General features: G+C 44.0%; 1 protein-coding gene across 1 annotated transcript; it reads right to left on the reverse strand.

The window, feature by feature from the left end:
• Positions 1 to 422: 422 nt before the first annotated feature.
• On the reverse strand, positions 423 to 1,653 carry LOC123116006 (WUSCHEL-related homeobox 3). Its single transcript, XM_044537029.1, has 2 exons — positions 1,163 to 1,653; positions 423 to 1,027 (listed from the first exon to the last, which is right to left on the reverse strand). Exons 1-2 carry the CDS (start codon positions 1,562 to 1,564, stop codon positions 704 to 706), a joined length of 726 nt encoding a protein of 241 aa, XP_044392964.1. The 5' UTR covers positions 1,565 to 1,653; the 3' UTR covers positions 423 to 703.
• Between the last annotated feature and the right edge of the window lie 13,873 nt (positions 1,654 to 15,526).

The following is a 15,526-nucleotide window of genomic DNA, read 5'->3' on the forward strand; positions in this document are numbered from 1 at the left end:
GATAAAGGTCTACCGAGTTTTCGTTAGTGGAAACTCGACAAAGGCCAGCCCCGCCGTCACGCAACCGTCACCTGGCCTGCATGGGGCCCGTTCCGTCCTTTGCCGAGTTCGCCTAGAGCAGGACTTCGCAAACGAAGGCAATTTTCCGGGTCTTGTATGGTCGCCAAGTTGCTTTTTCTAGGCACTGGGCAAACTTTCACATTTTCCAAGTTTCGTGCCATTTTTGAGTTCGTTTCAGTCGGTTCTCAGTAAACGGCTGCCATTGCCGACTTCCTGATAAAAAATACGAGGCAAACACGAGGAACTAGGCATCTTCCACCGATTCCAGTATTGCGTTTTGAACTGATTGTAGAAACAAGCAGGATGCAAATATGACAATGTGTACTTATGACTTAATGAAATGAGAGTAATAATTATATTATTTCATTACAATGCCAAAAGCAACTTAACAAGTAGTGGATACATGTTACAAAAACTAGCAACACGCTGGGCTTACAAACTCAACGGCACAACTTAGGAAACAAAATACTTAGCATCAATGCGTCAAGTCAAACACAAGCAACACACTGCTCACCGTATTAGAGGAGAGCAGGTCCATAAGAATAACTAAAATAAAACTAAAAACGCACACATCACCAGGAAAACCCACAGGTAACTTTAGCTAGAGATAATATATAGTGAAGTAGAGATCATGTCAAGCTAGCTAGTTTGTGGAGGTGGAACAAGAGGAGGACTTGGAGCTGCTGCACTCGTCCCTGAGGCCGCCGCCGGTGCTCTTTGTAGGGAAGAGCTCTAGGGTTCTGAGCGGCCGGCAGCATGGCCATGGCGGTGGGGTCATATTATTCATACCACCGCCGGCCGCTGCGGAGCTGCCTCCAGCTGCTGCTACACTGTTGTTAATGTTGCTGTTGTCCATCACCATCTGCTGCTGCATCATCCATTCCTGCTGCTGGCTTGTCTTGCCTGCAAACTCCAACCCCGAAACTGGAAGAGCTCCTGCTGCTGCTGTTTCCTGCTGCAAGTAGCCCTACATATGTATATTCCATGAGTTAAATGTTTTGGTATATTGTTTTTGTTTCTTCAGAAAGGAAGTAGAGGAACAAATATAGGTATGCGCGAATAGAAATTACTATACTAAGTTAGCAATAGAAAATTTAAAGACCTGAGGCGCCATGAAGCAGCTGGTAGCGTATGTGTGGTGGTGATGGTGCAGCTGCATCACCGCGGGGTGCATCGCGTTCACGCCAGCACCAGCACCAGCAGCATTGCCTCCGCCACCGGCAGCACCAGTATGAGGAGGAGGAGGAGGAGGAGCCGCCGGCGAGGAGGGTTGCTGGTGGCGGGCGCAGAGGCGGCGACGGAGACGCTGGCGCTCGCGGGCTTTGTGGTTCTGGAACCAGTAGAAGACGTTCTTTCCCTCGATGCGGCCGTAGTAGGCGAGGTGCGCCGTGATCTGCTGGATCTCCGCCGCGTTAGGTGTGCGCACGCCGCTCCGGTACATCTCCTCCAGGATCATCAGCTGCTCAGGCGTCGGGCACCAACGGGTCGATGGCGTCTGCGGCATCTTCCTCCTTAACTACTGCTCTTGGATCTCGATCTTTGTGTCTAGTTAACTGCGTGCTAGAGCTAGCTGCTGCAAGTGCTAGTGTACGTACGTTGGTGCTAGGGATATGTTCCAAGCCTAAGGTTGAGTGAGTTATATAGACCGAGCTGGCCGGGCTAGCTAAGGTAGCAAGAGCTAGCTGGGTCAATTACTCCAGTGAGCAGGTGGTGAGAGGAGACGTGAGACAAATTGGTGCGGTGAACTGTCAGAGTCAAGTGTTGACACACTTATTTAGCCACTACTGGAATCGCCCTAGGGTTAGCTCCTCATTTTCCCACAGCTGGGACTTTTTGCGTGCATTTTGAAATTAATGTCATTTCTCCATATATGGCTATATATTTAGATGAAGTAGGAATATAAGTATCATGAGATAAATATATAATCTCACTTTTTTTATGCACGAACAAAAAATGTTTCTCCACGTGTAGATAAAATTTTGAATTTTGTAGTAAATGCATCTCGGGACATTGTTGCCCATGCCACGTCCTTGTTTCACCATGCTCGGCTGAGTTTTACCTAAGGAAGAGTTGTTTGCAATGATGAGAGAACAAACTTTTCTGGATTGAATTTCGAATTCGGAAGTGGGGCAAGTTTTTTTCTTTTCGAGCTAACATCAACTCTGTTGTGTTTTTAATATATTTTATGTAATAAGGTACAATAACAAGAATACATGAAAAATAAACAATATCTAGTTATGAAAGGTACAAGAAGGACTAAATCCAGCTGCGGAAATGAGCATATTTATTTTCTTTGCAGTTGGAACAACCATAGCATGTTGCTCTTTGGACTTCTTCTTGCATCAAAATAAGTTAGATCGAGTGTCTTTGAATATATGATAATTTCTAGTTTGCCAAACTGCCAAGTGCCGAGAATCAGAATCTCCATGAAAAAAATGTCTTATTGAAGTAGGCTTTGAAGGATAGTAGGATGTCCTTGAATTGAGATTATGGCAATCCCAACATAGGTGCTTCTAGCAGTACGTTCACTACTGAGAAACTGCTTATAGGTAGGGTAAAATCAGTGGCTGGTAAGCTCACGATCCACCACCGGTAATCTAGCCAAATACCAGAGGCAGGTGCTAAACCAGGCCCACCATTGTAATTACATTATCAACGGCGGGAGGCATGTGCCGCCCGCCACTGGTATTTGGAGCAATAGTGGCGAGCAGTTTTATATGGCCCCACACAGGTAATATGGCCACCGACCTGGCCCACCATAGCCGTGGGGCAAGCCCTAGCAATTGCAAGGAGCGTATGGGCGCCCTACATTGGTAAAATAGTTAGGTATTTTGGTTTTGTATTTATTTTGTTTTATTGTGTTATTTCTTTATGGTATTGCCTGAGAGATGGTTTGAACATTGTAGTTTCATTATTTGGAATGTTTAAGCATTTTATGAATAAATTTGTATTTTACTCGATAAATTTCAAATTTCAAATGCAAGTACATGTAAACATTTTAAAAATGGGAAGAAAGATCATAAATAATATACTTATCATAAATTTAGGTCTTATAAAAGAAAATTTGGGTCTTTCAAATATGTATATGTGAAAATTCAAACACATGAGCTTTATTTGCAATAAGTAAAATGATTTTGAGTTTAAAAATAATAATTTTGTTTGAAACATAGGAAACTTTGTGTGGTGTCATTATATCACATGTAGAGTGTTGGTTAAAGTTTCAAAAATATTTGCAAAAGGGCATGATGTAGGTCGTTTAGAAATTGAAGACCGCCTCGACGCACACCTGTTGCATATCGAATTAATGATAATGCAGTTGTTACTTGCATATATGACCTAAATACATACTAAACTATTTAAATTGTATGTTTTCATAAATTTTGAGGCATTTTTAAATGTACATGTAGTTCAAATTTGATTTATATCCATTAGATAACTCTAAATGCACTAAATGTCATCATCCTCTCCTCACTAGGGTTGAGCCCAGGGCGAGCCCGCCCCCGACGTGCCAGTTTAGTGCTCCACCCACTGCCAACTGAACAAGACCGCCACCGAACTAAGGCTCCTTCCGAGGTCCCTGTCCCTCCTCCTCCACCATTTCGTGCGCCGGTGGCCATCTCCCGGCAAACCCCGACCCCTAAATGACCCGGTTGCTCGCTTTTCTTCTCATTATTCTGGTTGCTGTTCTTAAACTGCGTAACCAATTATATTAAATAAATACATGTTGGATATCTACAGAAAATTTTCCTATAACTTTAATTAAGGTTACCTGGAAGAAACCTAGCTTTAACTTGGTCAAAAATACATAAACATATTATTGCGCAGCTTGTTAGGACTAGCCCACAGACCAAATCAAGTACTTATTCTGTTGCCTGTTTAAGTAAAGTTCAGAGCTAAACTTCAACATCTGAGACAACATCTATTGTAGCTATAGCTTCACAAGGACAGAACATTGGGGGTAACATAAATAAAGGAAACAGAGTTCGGCTAGGTTTGCAAGTGCCGGTAGCAATGCCTGCTGTTTTTTAGATATATGTGTTGGAGTCTTTTGGTTGCCCCAGCGTGTATTGTGATATTCCAGCCATCAAGCCATCGAGCTTTGCATATGTGTATCTTTTGAAAAAAATTAGGTATTGAAAATGAGTGACAGTATTTTGGCGAAACTTTGATTAATTTATGTTTCGTCAAATTTTTAGCACTCAATATGTCCAATTTTTAGCAAAGGTCAAGCCAATTTTTTCATTAACTTTTGTTTTCATGTTATTTGTAATTCTTTATCGTAATTCTATAGTTTTTTAGTGTTTTTTTCCAAACAATTTAGCAAAGACAACAAATGGATACCACGGTCGGACCATCGTCTCATATGACCGAAGATGAAGCTAGCCGGCGCCATCAATATGACAACAATGATGATGGCATCGAGTGTGAGGAAACCAACTTTGACAAGACCCACCATGACGAAGAACCAACCAGTGGGGAGGAAATGACCACCGGCAAGGAGGAAGCTGGACAGGGAAAATCAACCCAAAAAGTGGGAAAATTTTACACGAAGCTTGTAACGAATTAACTTCAAGCTCGCAAAAAATGGGACCCTAAATCTATCCCTAAAATAATAAAGGGATAATTGCTTTTATGCCCCTAGTTGGGTCACACTCGACAGGTTTACCCGTAGTTTCCGAAAATACCCGTTCCCGCTCAAACCACTTTGCTCGTCTTATGCTTTTGCCCTTTAACCATTTGACTGTCATTTTAGAAACTTCATAACAAATTCATACTAGCTCAGAAAAATGGAAATAAGATATCAAAATATTTAGAAAAACATCACCTATATATGCATGTCATTTGCATTCATGAAAAAAGTGTTGGAAAGTCCCCATCTCAGTTTGAGATCATATGATCTCAACATGAAAAGAAAAATCTGAAAATTTAAAACAAAATTCAAAAAGTCTATTTTTTCTGGCAAACATTGGTTATGTTTTTTAGTGATTGCCAAGTTTCATGAGGGAAAGACATTTGTTGAAGTCGTGGCAAAAAAAAAGTTAGCACTCTCGAAACAGGCTTTCGTCCCGCTTTATATATAAAGCTTAAGTCCATACAACCACGTCCCAAGCAAGGCCAAAAAAAAGAAAAATGCTGGGGCCACAGCACAAAGACGCCCAAAATAACTTAGAAGAAACAGAAAAAGCCACCAGGGGCAAGCTACAAATCTGTCGAGCGATCAGCGAGTCGACGTGCGGAAGACACCAGGGCGTCAAGAAGGAGCTGAAGATGGTCACGATCCCTCGGCCTAGCGAGCGGATGCCAGTGCTGCAGGAAGGCAAGAAATTTGAAGAACGAGTCAGAAGCACGTCTCGGGAACACCCGTTCAATCACCATCTTATTGCGAGTAGTCCAAAGGGTCCACATCATAACCGTGAAGATGAGTCAGAACAGTCTGCGCGTACGGCCAACCTGAGTGGCCCTAACCTGCAGAAACCGTGCAAGGTCAAGGGCCTCCCACTCCGGTCCTAAAGCCTCACGAAACAAAATTGATGCACCAAATTAGCACTCCCAAATGCTTTTGTTTTGGAGCATCAATTTTGTTTTGGTTTTTACCATGACTTTCACGAATGACATTCCCTTATAAAACTTGGCAAGCGCTCAAAACTTTGGTAAATGTTTGCCACCAAAAAAATTAGATTTTTTTAGATTATACTGTTCATGCTGAGATCATATGAGCTCAAACTGAGATGGGGACTTTCCAACACTTTTCTCATGAATGCAAATGACATGCACATATAGGTGACTTTTTTTGAACATTTTGATATCTTATTTGCATTTTTCGGAGTTAGTATGAATTTGTTATGAATTATTTAAAGTGACGGTCAAACGGTCAAAGGCAAAAGCATAAGACAAGCAAAGTGGTTTGAGCGAGAACAAGTATTTTTGAAAACTAGGGGTAAACCTGCCGCGTGTGACCTAACTAGGGACATAAAATAGATTACCCCAATAATAAAACATTAAGGTTAATAAAAACTTGCAAAAAGAAAATAGTAGTGACGGGCCTCCAAAATCACTCGTTACTGGTAATACACTCCACTAGTGGGCATCTCGGTCTACAGCCTACATGCACTACTCGGTTTACAACATATGGATGACGCCACTCGTCTCTACATGTTTTGAAACAAAAACAATACTGTACATGCTTTCTGCTTGTCAACATGGACACCGAGTTGAAAGAGATTATACAGGGGTGAGTCATCCTATTTCTAAACCGTGTGAGCAATATTCACGACAAATACATGCCTCCACACTTGACCCAGGTGGAGGTGCTAGAGCCTTAGAGGTGCCCGGGTGCTTTGAAGCATGGAATTTGCCTGAAAATCCCTGAAAGGTCACAGAAAGCCATGAAAATAGGGCAACATTGGGTGGGCGCTGACATGGACGACGAATGAGCTTAGGTTGATGCATGCCCCTATCATCTCTTCATGACGACAATCAGACCTTTGCGGGCCTTGACCCCCTGTTGTACCTTACTGATACTGCCACCAATATTCCGCCAGTGTAGGATCACCCTACCAATATGCTGACAAGAAGGGATGATGAAGGTGTTGCCGAAAACACGCAGTTGTTTAGAGCGGCCAGGGCTTTGGGCTTTTCACCAGTCAAGGGCCCGAAGTAGCACCCTGTTCCAGTTTAGGGTGCTACTCTGGGCCCTCCACTTAGAATGATTCTAGACCAAGCAAAAAAATACTATGGCAGTGTTACTGTCAAAATATTGCAACGACAACATTTTGGTACTGCGACGATAGTGTTGCAAATTTTTAGGCTTTTCTAAATACAGGCTATCAATTTTTGCAAATAACAACGACAAGGAACCAATAATAAACAAGTAAATACCAATATCGATAATTGTACAAGTAAAAAAACAATAGACGACAAGTGCACAATTAGACATGAGTTAGTGTAGAAAGCTATCTAGGGCCGCTTATTTTGCCGGTTAAATTCATATCTAATGGGGTGAGCAGCGTGATTGAGTCATACAAGTCCGGTAATAATGTCAACATGTGCCTTCAAGCGCTCCACCCTGTCGTTCGACTCACTGTGATCGACATGGAGCATCCCGGTTGCCAAGACGACTTCCTTGTTGATGATAGCCGCGAATGTATTTTGGATGCGTTCAAACTCTCGGCTCCGAGTTGTATGACATCCACTCTAGGCTCTGACTCCACTTGACATTGTGACTGGGATACGTGGGTACTTCAAATACCAGTTATGGGCCCATATGTGCACCCGCCACTCATAAGTGGCCAATTGCAGTGGTCGACAAAAAGTCAGGAACGCCAGTGGGAAGTTACTATACTAGTGATGGTGATGGTCCTGACTCTGTGCCGGCCACTGCTATTTGGCAATATTACCAATGGCGGGTGCAAAGGTGAGCATGCCACTGGTACTCTCCCGTGGGTATCCGATTCCTTATTAGTGTTAGAGGCCTTGGTTGCATCCAGCGGTTGTGTAGCCTCTCATGTGCTTCTTCTTGATGGCTTGGTGGAGGCGTCTAGTTAGTATTACACTCCTCCCTTCTAAGCGCTCTAAGCCCTGCATTGCCCCGTGCAGGTCTAGCCTTCGCATCAAAAACCTTTCTTTCAAATGAGAGTACTTTTCAGGAACATTAGAGGTTTCGGTGCTAGGGGGCGTCAAGACCAAATTAGGGACGTAGTTAGAGGTGAGAATATTGATATTTTAGGGTTGGTTGAAACTTTTAAGGATTCCTTCTCCCCCAATGAACTCTCCGTTTGCGGGTATGGACAGATTTGATTGAAATTTGCTTGCCGGCCTCAAGTCATTCTAGAGGCATTTTAATTGGCACTAAACAGGATCTTTTTGATTTTGTGGCGTTTGACCATGGTATCTTTTGGGCTAGCACTGTTGTTTATCATCGACAACTCAACACCCTCTGGAAAATTATGGTAGTCTATGGTCCTGTGGATCATTCCTTGACCTCTCTTTTCCTTGACGAAATCTCTACTAAAATTGAGGCTTGTACTCTGCCTATCATTGTGGGAGGTGACTCCAACCTTCTACGTACTCCCTCAGACAAGAACAACTGCAATTTCTCTTGGCCTCTTGCCAATGCTTTCAATGGTCTCATTCGTGACCGCGCTCTACATGAACTTCCTCGGGTGGGAACATGGTTTACTTGTACTAACCATGAGGCCAATCCAGTCCGGTCGGTGCTGGATCGGGTTTTAATTTGCTCGAACTGGGATTCTTTATTTCCCCGCGCCTCCTTGAAAGCGAGAGCGATAGTAGGCTTGGACCAGCCCCATTAATTCTTGAGACGCGCCTTGACCATGCTCTGGTATCCTCTCGTTTCCAATTCCACGCTTCATGGCTTTTAGTGGAGGGATTCATAGACCTATTTGCTAACAAGATATCTAGGCTGCTAGCTTCTTATCATCGATCATTTGGCCCCATGGATGACTAAGTGCTCGTACGCGATCCGCAGGTTCCTTCGGGGTTGGTCTCGTAATAGATCGGCGGAGGCCCGCCCATAGAAATCTTCCTTAGAGGCTCAGATTGCTGGCCTGGACCTCGTGGCCGATGGGTATGGCCTCTCGGAGGGGGAGTAGTCAGCCCGGTATGCCCTCGAGGTCGCACTGATGCAGTTGCATTAGCAGGCGGAGGTCTACTAGAGTCAGAGAGGTACCTTGAACTGGACTCTTAAAGGTGATTCCCCCATTGCCTACTTCTTTGCCATTGCTAATGGGAGAAGGAGAAGATGCTCTATCGATAGCCTTCTCATTAATGGAATCAAAACTTTGAATCAGTCTCTCTTTATGTGTCACATGTGCTTGAATTTTTCTCTTCCCTCCTATCGGCTAAACAGGAGTCTGGCCTTGCCATTTCCCCCTCCTTATGGGACGCACCTTCTATGATGTCGAGTGATGGAAATGCTACCTTAATGCTTCCTCCGTTTGAGGTAGAGATCTGGGATGTTATTAATTCGGTGAATCCTAATGCATCCTCTGGGCCTGATGGCTTGTCCATCCCTTTCTTCAAGAAATTCTGGCCCCAACTCCATCTGTTGGTGTGTAAGATTATTCAAGGCTTTTGCCTTGGGACTGCGGACATCTCCCGTCATAATTATGATGTCATCACTGTTATACCTAAAGTAAAAGGGGCCGATTTGAACTCTCAGTTTAGGTCGATAGCTCTCATTAAGAACGTTGAGAAATTTCTGGCGAAAGGCTTTGCCACTCGTCTCTCCCCTGTAGCTCATAGAACTATCAGCCCTTTCCAATCTGCGTTTATCAAAAGGGCAATTCATCCTAGACGGGATCCTTTGCATGCACGAGATCGTGCATGACCTCAAAGCTGAGTATGATTCTGTCAGTTGGTCGTTTCTTAGGAAAGTGCTTCTGGCCAAAGGTTTCGACGGGGCACATGTTCATATGATCATGTAGTTGGTCTCGGTGGCCACACTGCGGTCTCAGTTAATGGCCAGGTCAGCAATTTCTTTGCCAATGGCCGGGTCCTACGGCAAGGTGATCTTGCGTCTTTTATCCTGTTTAACTTTGCCGCGGACACTCTATCTTGTAGCTTATCCAGAGATGCTTCTCATGGTCATATTTCCCCGGTCATTTCCCACCTTATTCCAGAAGGGGTCAGACATATTGAATACGTGGATGACACGATCATTATGGTGGAACTAAATGATTCCTGCATTGCCCACCTTAAGTTCATTCTCCTTTGTTTTCAAGCCCTCTCGGGTCTCAAAATCAACTTCTCCAAGAGCAAGGTCATTGTCACTGGTGTTGATGACACAGAGGCCTTACGGGTGGCCCATCTTCTGAACTGTAACCTGGGAGGCTTTCCTTTTAAATACTTAGGCCTCCCGATCTCCCAGGACAAGTTATACGCCAAAGAGTTTGCCCCTGCCACTAGTAGAAAACAGGGCTTTGGTTGAGGCCTATGTAAGGGCATTCATCCTAGTTCACTCACGAACCGGGACCAAAGAGGGCATTAGTCCCGGTTCGTGAGGCCAGGAGGCTGGCTGGGCCTTGGGTGCCATTCGTCCCGGTTCGTCTAACCCCTTTGGTCCCGGTTGCAAACACGAACCGGGACCAATGGGCCTCGCTCCTGGCCCACAACCTTAAGCCCGGTTGGTGGCTGAAACCGGAACCAAATGTGGTCCTTTAGTCCCGGTATTAGCCACCAACCGGGACTAAAGTGAGGCCTATATATACCCCCTGCCCGCGAGCAGACCAGTGCACTGCTATGATTTTTTTGGCCGACCATGGGAGAGCTTTGTGGTGCTCTAGCTCACCTCCTATGCACATGAGGTGTTCGAGGAAATGCCCGAGCAACACTTAAGCTTTCTCCTCTCGAAGCTCCCTGTCCAAACTCCATTTTCCTCAAGATTTGTCTAGGTTTGGCGGTCTGCCCTGTCCCATCCCCGTCCTCACCGCCGTCGATCGCCCGCACCGATCTCGTCGCCGGCACCATCGTGGTGACCCTCTTGTTCTTATCTTCTTTTTAAAACAAAAAAAAATCTTACTTGTATGATTTAGATTGATACTTGTATAATTTTCTTAATTTTATTATTGTTTGTTATAATATAGTGTGATGGTTTTGGTATCCGCCCCTGTCGGACCTCGTCCCATCTATGATTCGGATGTGGTATATATTATATTTTATAACTATTTGTTTCATTTAGTGTTTATGACAATTATGGCGACCAATGTGACATAGATGTTTTATCTAGGAGGTATGTGAACCAGAAATTCCAACCGACCCTCTAGTCAAGAGGTTAAATTTAGTTGAAAAAGAAAGCAATTACTTGAAGAAAAAATGGAAAAGAATTGAGGAGAAGAAGATGGCATTGGAGTTGCATGTTGCAGATATCGTCGATGATCACAAGATCAAGATGGATAAAATGCGGTTGAAAATTAGAAAGATTAAAAAATATGTCATTCGTACTGAGACTTGGTATCATTATGCCGTTGGATCAATTTTTACCTTAGTTGCGATAATGATCTCATATATGTTGTTGCATTGAAATGTTTTACATAGTTTCAATGTACTCCCTCCGTCCCAAAATAAGTGTCTCAAATTTGTACTAGCTCTAGTATAAATTTGTACTAAGCTCAAGACATTTATTTTGGGACAGAGGGAGTATGATTTAATTAGATGCTCTAGAGAGCTATATGTTGTTCAATGAGAACTATGTATGAACTTTATGTATTTATTTTTTCAGTAATAACATTTGATCACTACTGTACTTTGGTTTTAATGTTATGATGAACTTCTATTAATTTGGTCACTTCTCTATTCATGATGATCTATAATGGTTTTTGCCACACTTAGTTATATATAATGCACGCAGATGAACCAACGATGGATACATTAAGGGTATGATACGTCCATTTTGCATCATGCTTTTATATCGATATTTATTGCATTATGGGCTGTTATTACACGTTATGTCATAATACTTATGCCTATTCTCTCTTATTTTACAAGGTTTACATGAAGAGGAAGAATGCCGATAGCTGGGATTCTGGGCTGGAAAAGGAGCAAATATTAGAGAACTATTCTGCACAACTCCAAAAGTCCTGAACTCCACGAAAGTCATTTTTGGAATTAATAAAAAATGCTGAGCGAAAGAAATACCAGATGGGGGCCACCCACCATCCACGAGGGTGGGGGCGCGCCCTCCTGCCTCGTGGGCCCCCTAGCAGCCTTCCGGTGACCATTTTCTGCTATATGAAGTCTTTGACCATGGAAAAAAATCATAAGCAAGCTTTCGGGATGAAACTCCGCCGCCACGAGGCGGAACCTTGGCGGAACCAATCTAGGGCTCCGGCGGAGCTGTTCTGCCGGGGAAACTTCCCTTTGGGAGGGGGAAATCATCACCATCGTCATCATCATCGATCCTCTCACGGGAAGGGGTCAATCTCCATCAACATCTTCACCAGCACCATCTCCTCTCAAACCCTAGTTCATCTCTTGTATCCAATCTTTGTACCAAAACCTCAGATTGGTACCTGTTGGTTGCTAGTAGTGTTGATTACTCCTTGTAGTTGATGCTAGTTGGTTTATTCGGTGAAAGATCATATGTTCAGATCCTTAATGCATATTAATACCCCTCTGATTATGAACATGAATATGCTTTGTGAGTAGTTACGTTTGTTCCTGAGGACATGGGAGAAGTCTTGCTATTGGTAGTCATGTGAATTTGGTATTCGTTTGATATTTTGATGAGATGTATGTTGTCTCTCCTCTAGTGGTGTTATGTGAACGTCGACTACATGACACTTCACCATTATTTGGGCCTAGAGGAAGGCATTGAGAAGTAATAAGTAGATGACGGGTTGCTAGAGTGACAGAAGCTTAAACCCTAGTTTATGCGTTGCTTCGTAAGGGGCTGATTTGGATCCATATGTTTCATTCTATGGTTAGGTTTACCTTAATACTTTGTAGTTGCGGATGCTTGCAATAGGGGTGAATCATAATTGGATGCTTGTCCAAGAAAGGGCTGTACCAAAGCACCGGTCCACCCACATATCAAATTATCAAAGTAATGGACACGAATCATATGAGCGGATGAAAACTAGCTTGACGGTAATTCCCATGTGTCCTCGGGAGCGCTTTTCTCTATATAAGAACTTGTCCTTTGCTACAAAAAGGATTGGGCCACCTTGCTGCATCTTATTTACTTTTGTTACTTGCTACCCGTTACGAATTACCTTATCACAAAACTATATGTTATCGATAATTCAGTGCTTGCAGAGAATACCTTACTGAAAACTGCTTGTCATTTCCTTCTGCTCCTCGTTGGGTTCGACACTCTTACTTATCGAAAGGACTACGATAGATCCCCTACACTTGTGGGTCATCAGGGCATCCATAATTTTCTCGAAGTGGCTGACGCAAACAAGAAGAATAGTTTTATCTATTATCCATGCCCTATCTGTGGGAATATGAAGTCTTACTCTGACCTGAAAATCCTTCACATCAACCTGCTTGAGAAGGGTTTCATGCTACACTATAATGTTTGGACCATGCACGGAGAAAGAGGGGTTATGATGGAAGACAACGAAGAAGAAGAGGATGATGACAACTATGTGCCCCCTGAATATGGTGATGCTGCAACGGGGGAAGCTGATGATCAAGAGGAACTAGACGATGTGCCCGATGATGATCTTCGACTGGTCATTGTTGATGCAAAGAGACAATGCGAAATTGAAAAGGAGAAGTTGAAGTTCGATCGCATGTTAAAGGATCACAAAAAGGGTTTACCCCAATTGCAAAGATAGCAACACAAAGCTCAGTGCCATAGTGGAATTGCTTCAATGGAAGGCAGACAATGGTGTATCTGACAACGGATTTGAGAAGCTACTGAAAATATTGAAGAAGAAGCTTCCAAAGGACAACGAATTGCCCGACAGGAAGGTTCTATGCCCTCTAGGACTGGAGGTGCAGAAGATACATGCATGCCCTAATGACTGCATCCTCTACCCCGGTGCGTACAAGTATTTGAACCCATGCCCGGTATGTGGTATAAGCTCAGACGAGATGACCCTGGTAATGTTAACGGCGAGCGCCCCATGAAGAGGGTTCCTGCCAAGGTGATGTGATATGCTCCTATAATACCACGGTTGAAATATCTGTTCAGAAACAAAGAGCATGCCAAGTTGATGCGATGGCACAAAGAGGTCCGTAACAAAGACGGGAAGTTGAGAGCACCCGCTGACGGGCCGCAGTGGAGAAAAATCAAGAGAAAGTGGGGGGACTTTGCAGGTGGTGCAAGGAACGTATGGTTTGGTTTAAGCGCGGATGGCATTAATCCTTTTGGGGAGCGGAGCAGCAATCATAGCACCTAGCCCGTGACTCTATGTATATATAACCTTCCTCCTTGGTTGTGCATGAAGCAGAAGTTCATTATGATGCCAGTGCTCATCCAAGGCCCTAAGAAACCCGGCAACGACATTGATGTGTACCTTAGGCCATTAGTTGAAGAACTTTTACAGCTGTGGAATGGAAAAGGTGTACGTGTGTGGGATGATCACAACGAGCAGGTATTTGACCTACATGCGTTGTTGTTTGTAACCATCAATGATTGGCCTGCTCTCAGTAACCTTTTAGGACAGACAAACAAGGGATACCATGCATGCATGCACTGTTTAGATGACACTGAAAGTATATATTTGGACAAATGCAGGAAGAATGTGTACCTGGGGCATCATCAATTTCTTCCGACCAACCATCAATGTCGAAATAAAGGCAAGCATTTCAAAGGCGAGGCAGATCACCGAAAGAAGCGCGCCGTCCGTACTAGTGATCACATACTTGCTATGGTCAATGATTTACAAGTAATCTTTGGAAAGGGTCCCGGCGGACTATCTCTTTCGAATTACGCTGAGGAACGTGGACCCATGTGGAAGAAGAAATCTATATTTTGGGACCTACCCTACAAGGAAGACATAGAGGTCCGCTCTGCAATCGACGTGATGCACATGATGAAGAATCTTTGCATGAACCTACTAGGCTTCTTGGGCATGCATGGGAAGACAAAATATACACCGGAGGCACGGGAGGACCAGCAACATGTGCATGAAAAAGATGGCACGCCTCCAAAGCAGTATGAAGGTCCTGCCAGCTACGCTCTTACCAAAGAAGAGAAGGAAATCTTCTTTGAATGCCTTCTCAGTATGAAGGTCCCGCCTGGCCTCTCATCGAAAATAAAGGGAATAATAAATATGGCAGAGAAAAAGTTTCAGAACCTAAAGTCTCATGACTACCACGTGATTATTATGCAGTAGCTTCCGGTTGCATTGAGGGGGCTGTCGTGGTTCTAAGTCTGGCAGTAGAATAGGGGGTAGGTATGGAGAGGCAAGATCCTAGCTATGGAGCAGTTGTGCACACAAGTGTTTTACGAGTTCAGGCCCTTCTCGGAGGAAGTAACAGCCCTACGTCTCGGAGCCCGGAGGCGGTCGACTGGATTATGTGTGTGAGAGTTACAAGGGTGCGAACCCTTCTACCAGTGGAGGGGGTGGCTTATATAGAGGACGCCAAGACCCCAGCCAGCCCACATAGCAGAGGGTTTAAAGTACATTAAGGTCTGGAGTTACTGGTAACGCCCTACATAAAGTGTCATCATGACCATTAAGACTACTTAACTACAGACCTTTTGGATACAGAATAGATCTTGAACTCCTTATGGTCGAATGAGTCTTCATGGTCGAGTGTCTTCAGGTTCGTCGAGTGTCTTCTAGTCCGTCGAGTGGAATTCCTCTTGGTCGACTAGAAGACGGCTTCTTCTAAAAGATGTCCTTGGGGAGGGTACCTTAGACAGCTTCATGACCCTACCCTAGGTACATGACTTCATCAGTAGCCCCCGAATGGATCGAGGTATGAGTGAGGAAGGAGTTGTCAATCTTTCCGACCTGCTTTCTGGTGTTGTAAAGGTGTTTTGCCTTGG

This window comes from Triticum aestivum, chromosome 5B (genome assembly GCF_018294505.1).
Source record: "Triticum aestivum cultivar Chinese Spring chromosome 5B, IWGSC CS RefSeq v2.1, whole genome shotgun sequence".
NCBI lineage: Eukaryota > Viridiplantae > Streptophyta > Magnoliopsida > Poales > Poaceae > Triticum > Triticum aestivum.

Excerpts from the sequence above, each read along its gene's own strand:
- LOC123116006 (XM_044537029.1), bottom strand. The coding sequence starts at position 1,564 with ATGCCGCAGACGCCATCGACCCGTTGGTGCCCGACGCCTGAGCAGCTG. Across the intron at positions 1,028-1,162 it reads GCTGCTTCATGGCGCCTCAG|GGCTACTTGCAGCAGGAAAC; the intron begins GTCTTTAAATTT and ends ATACATATGTAG.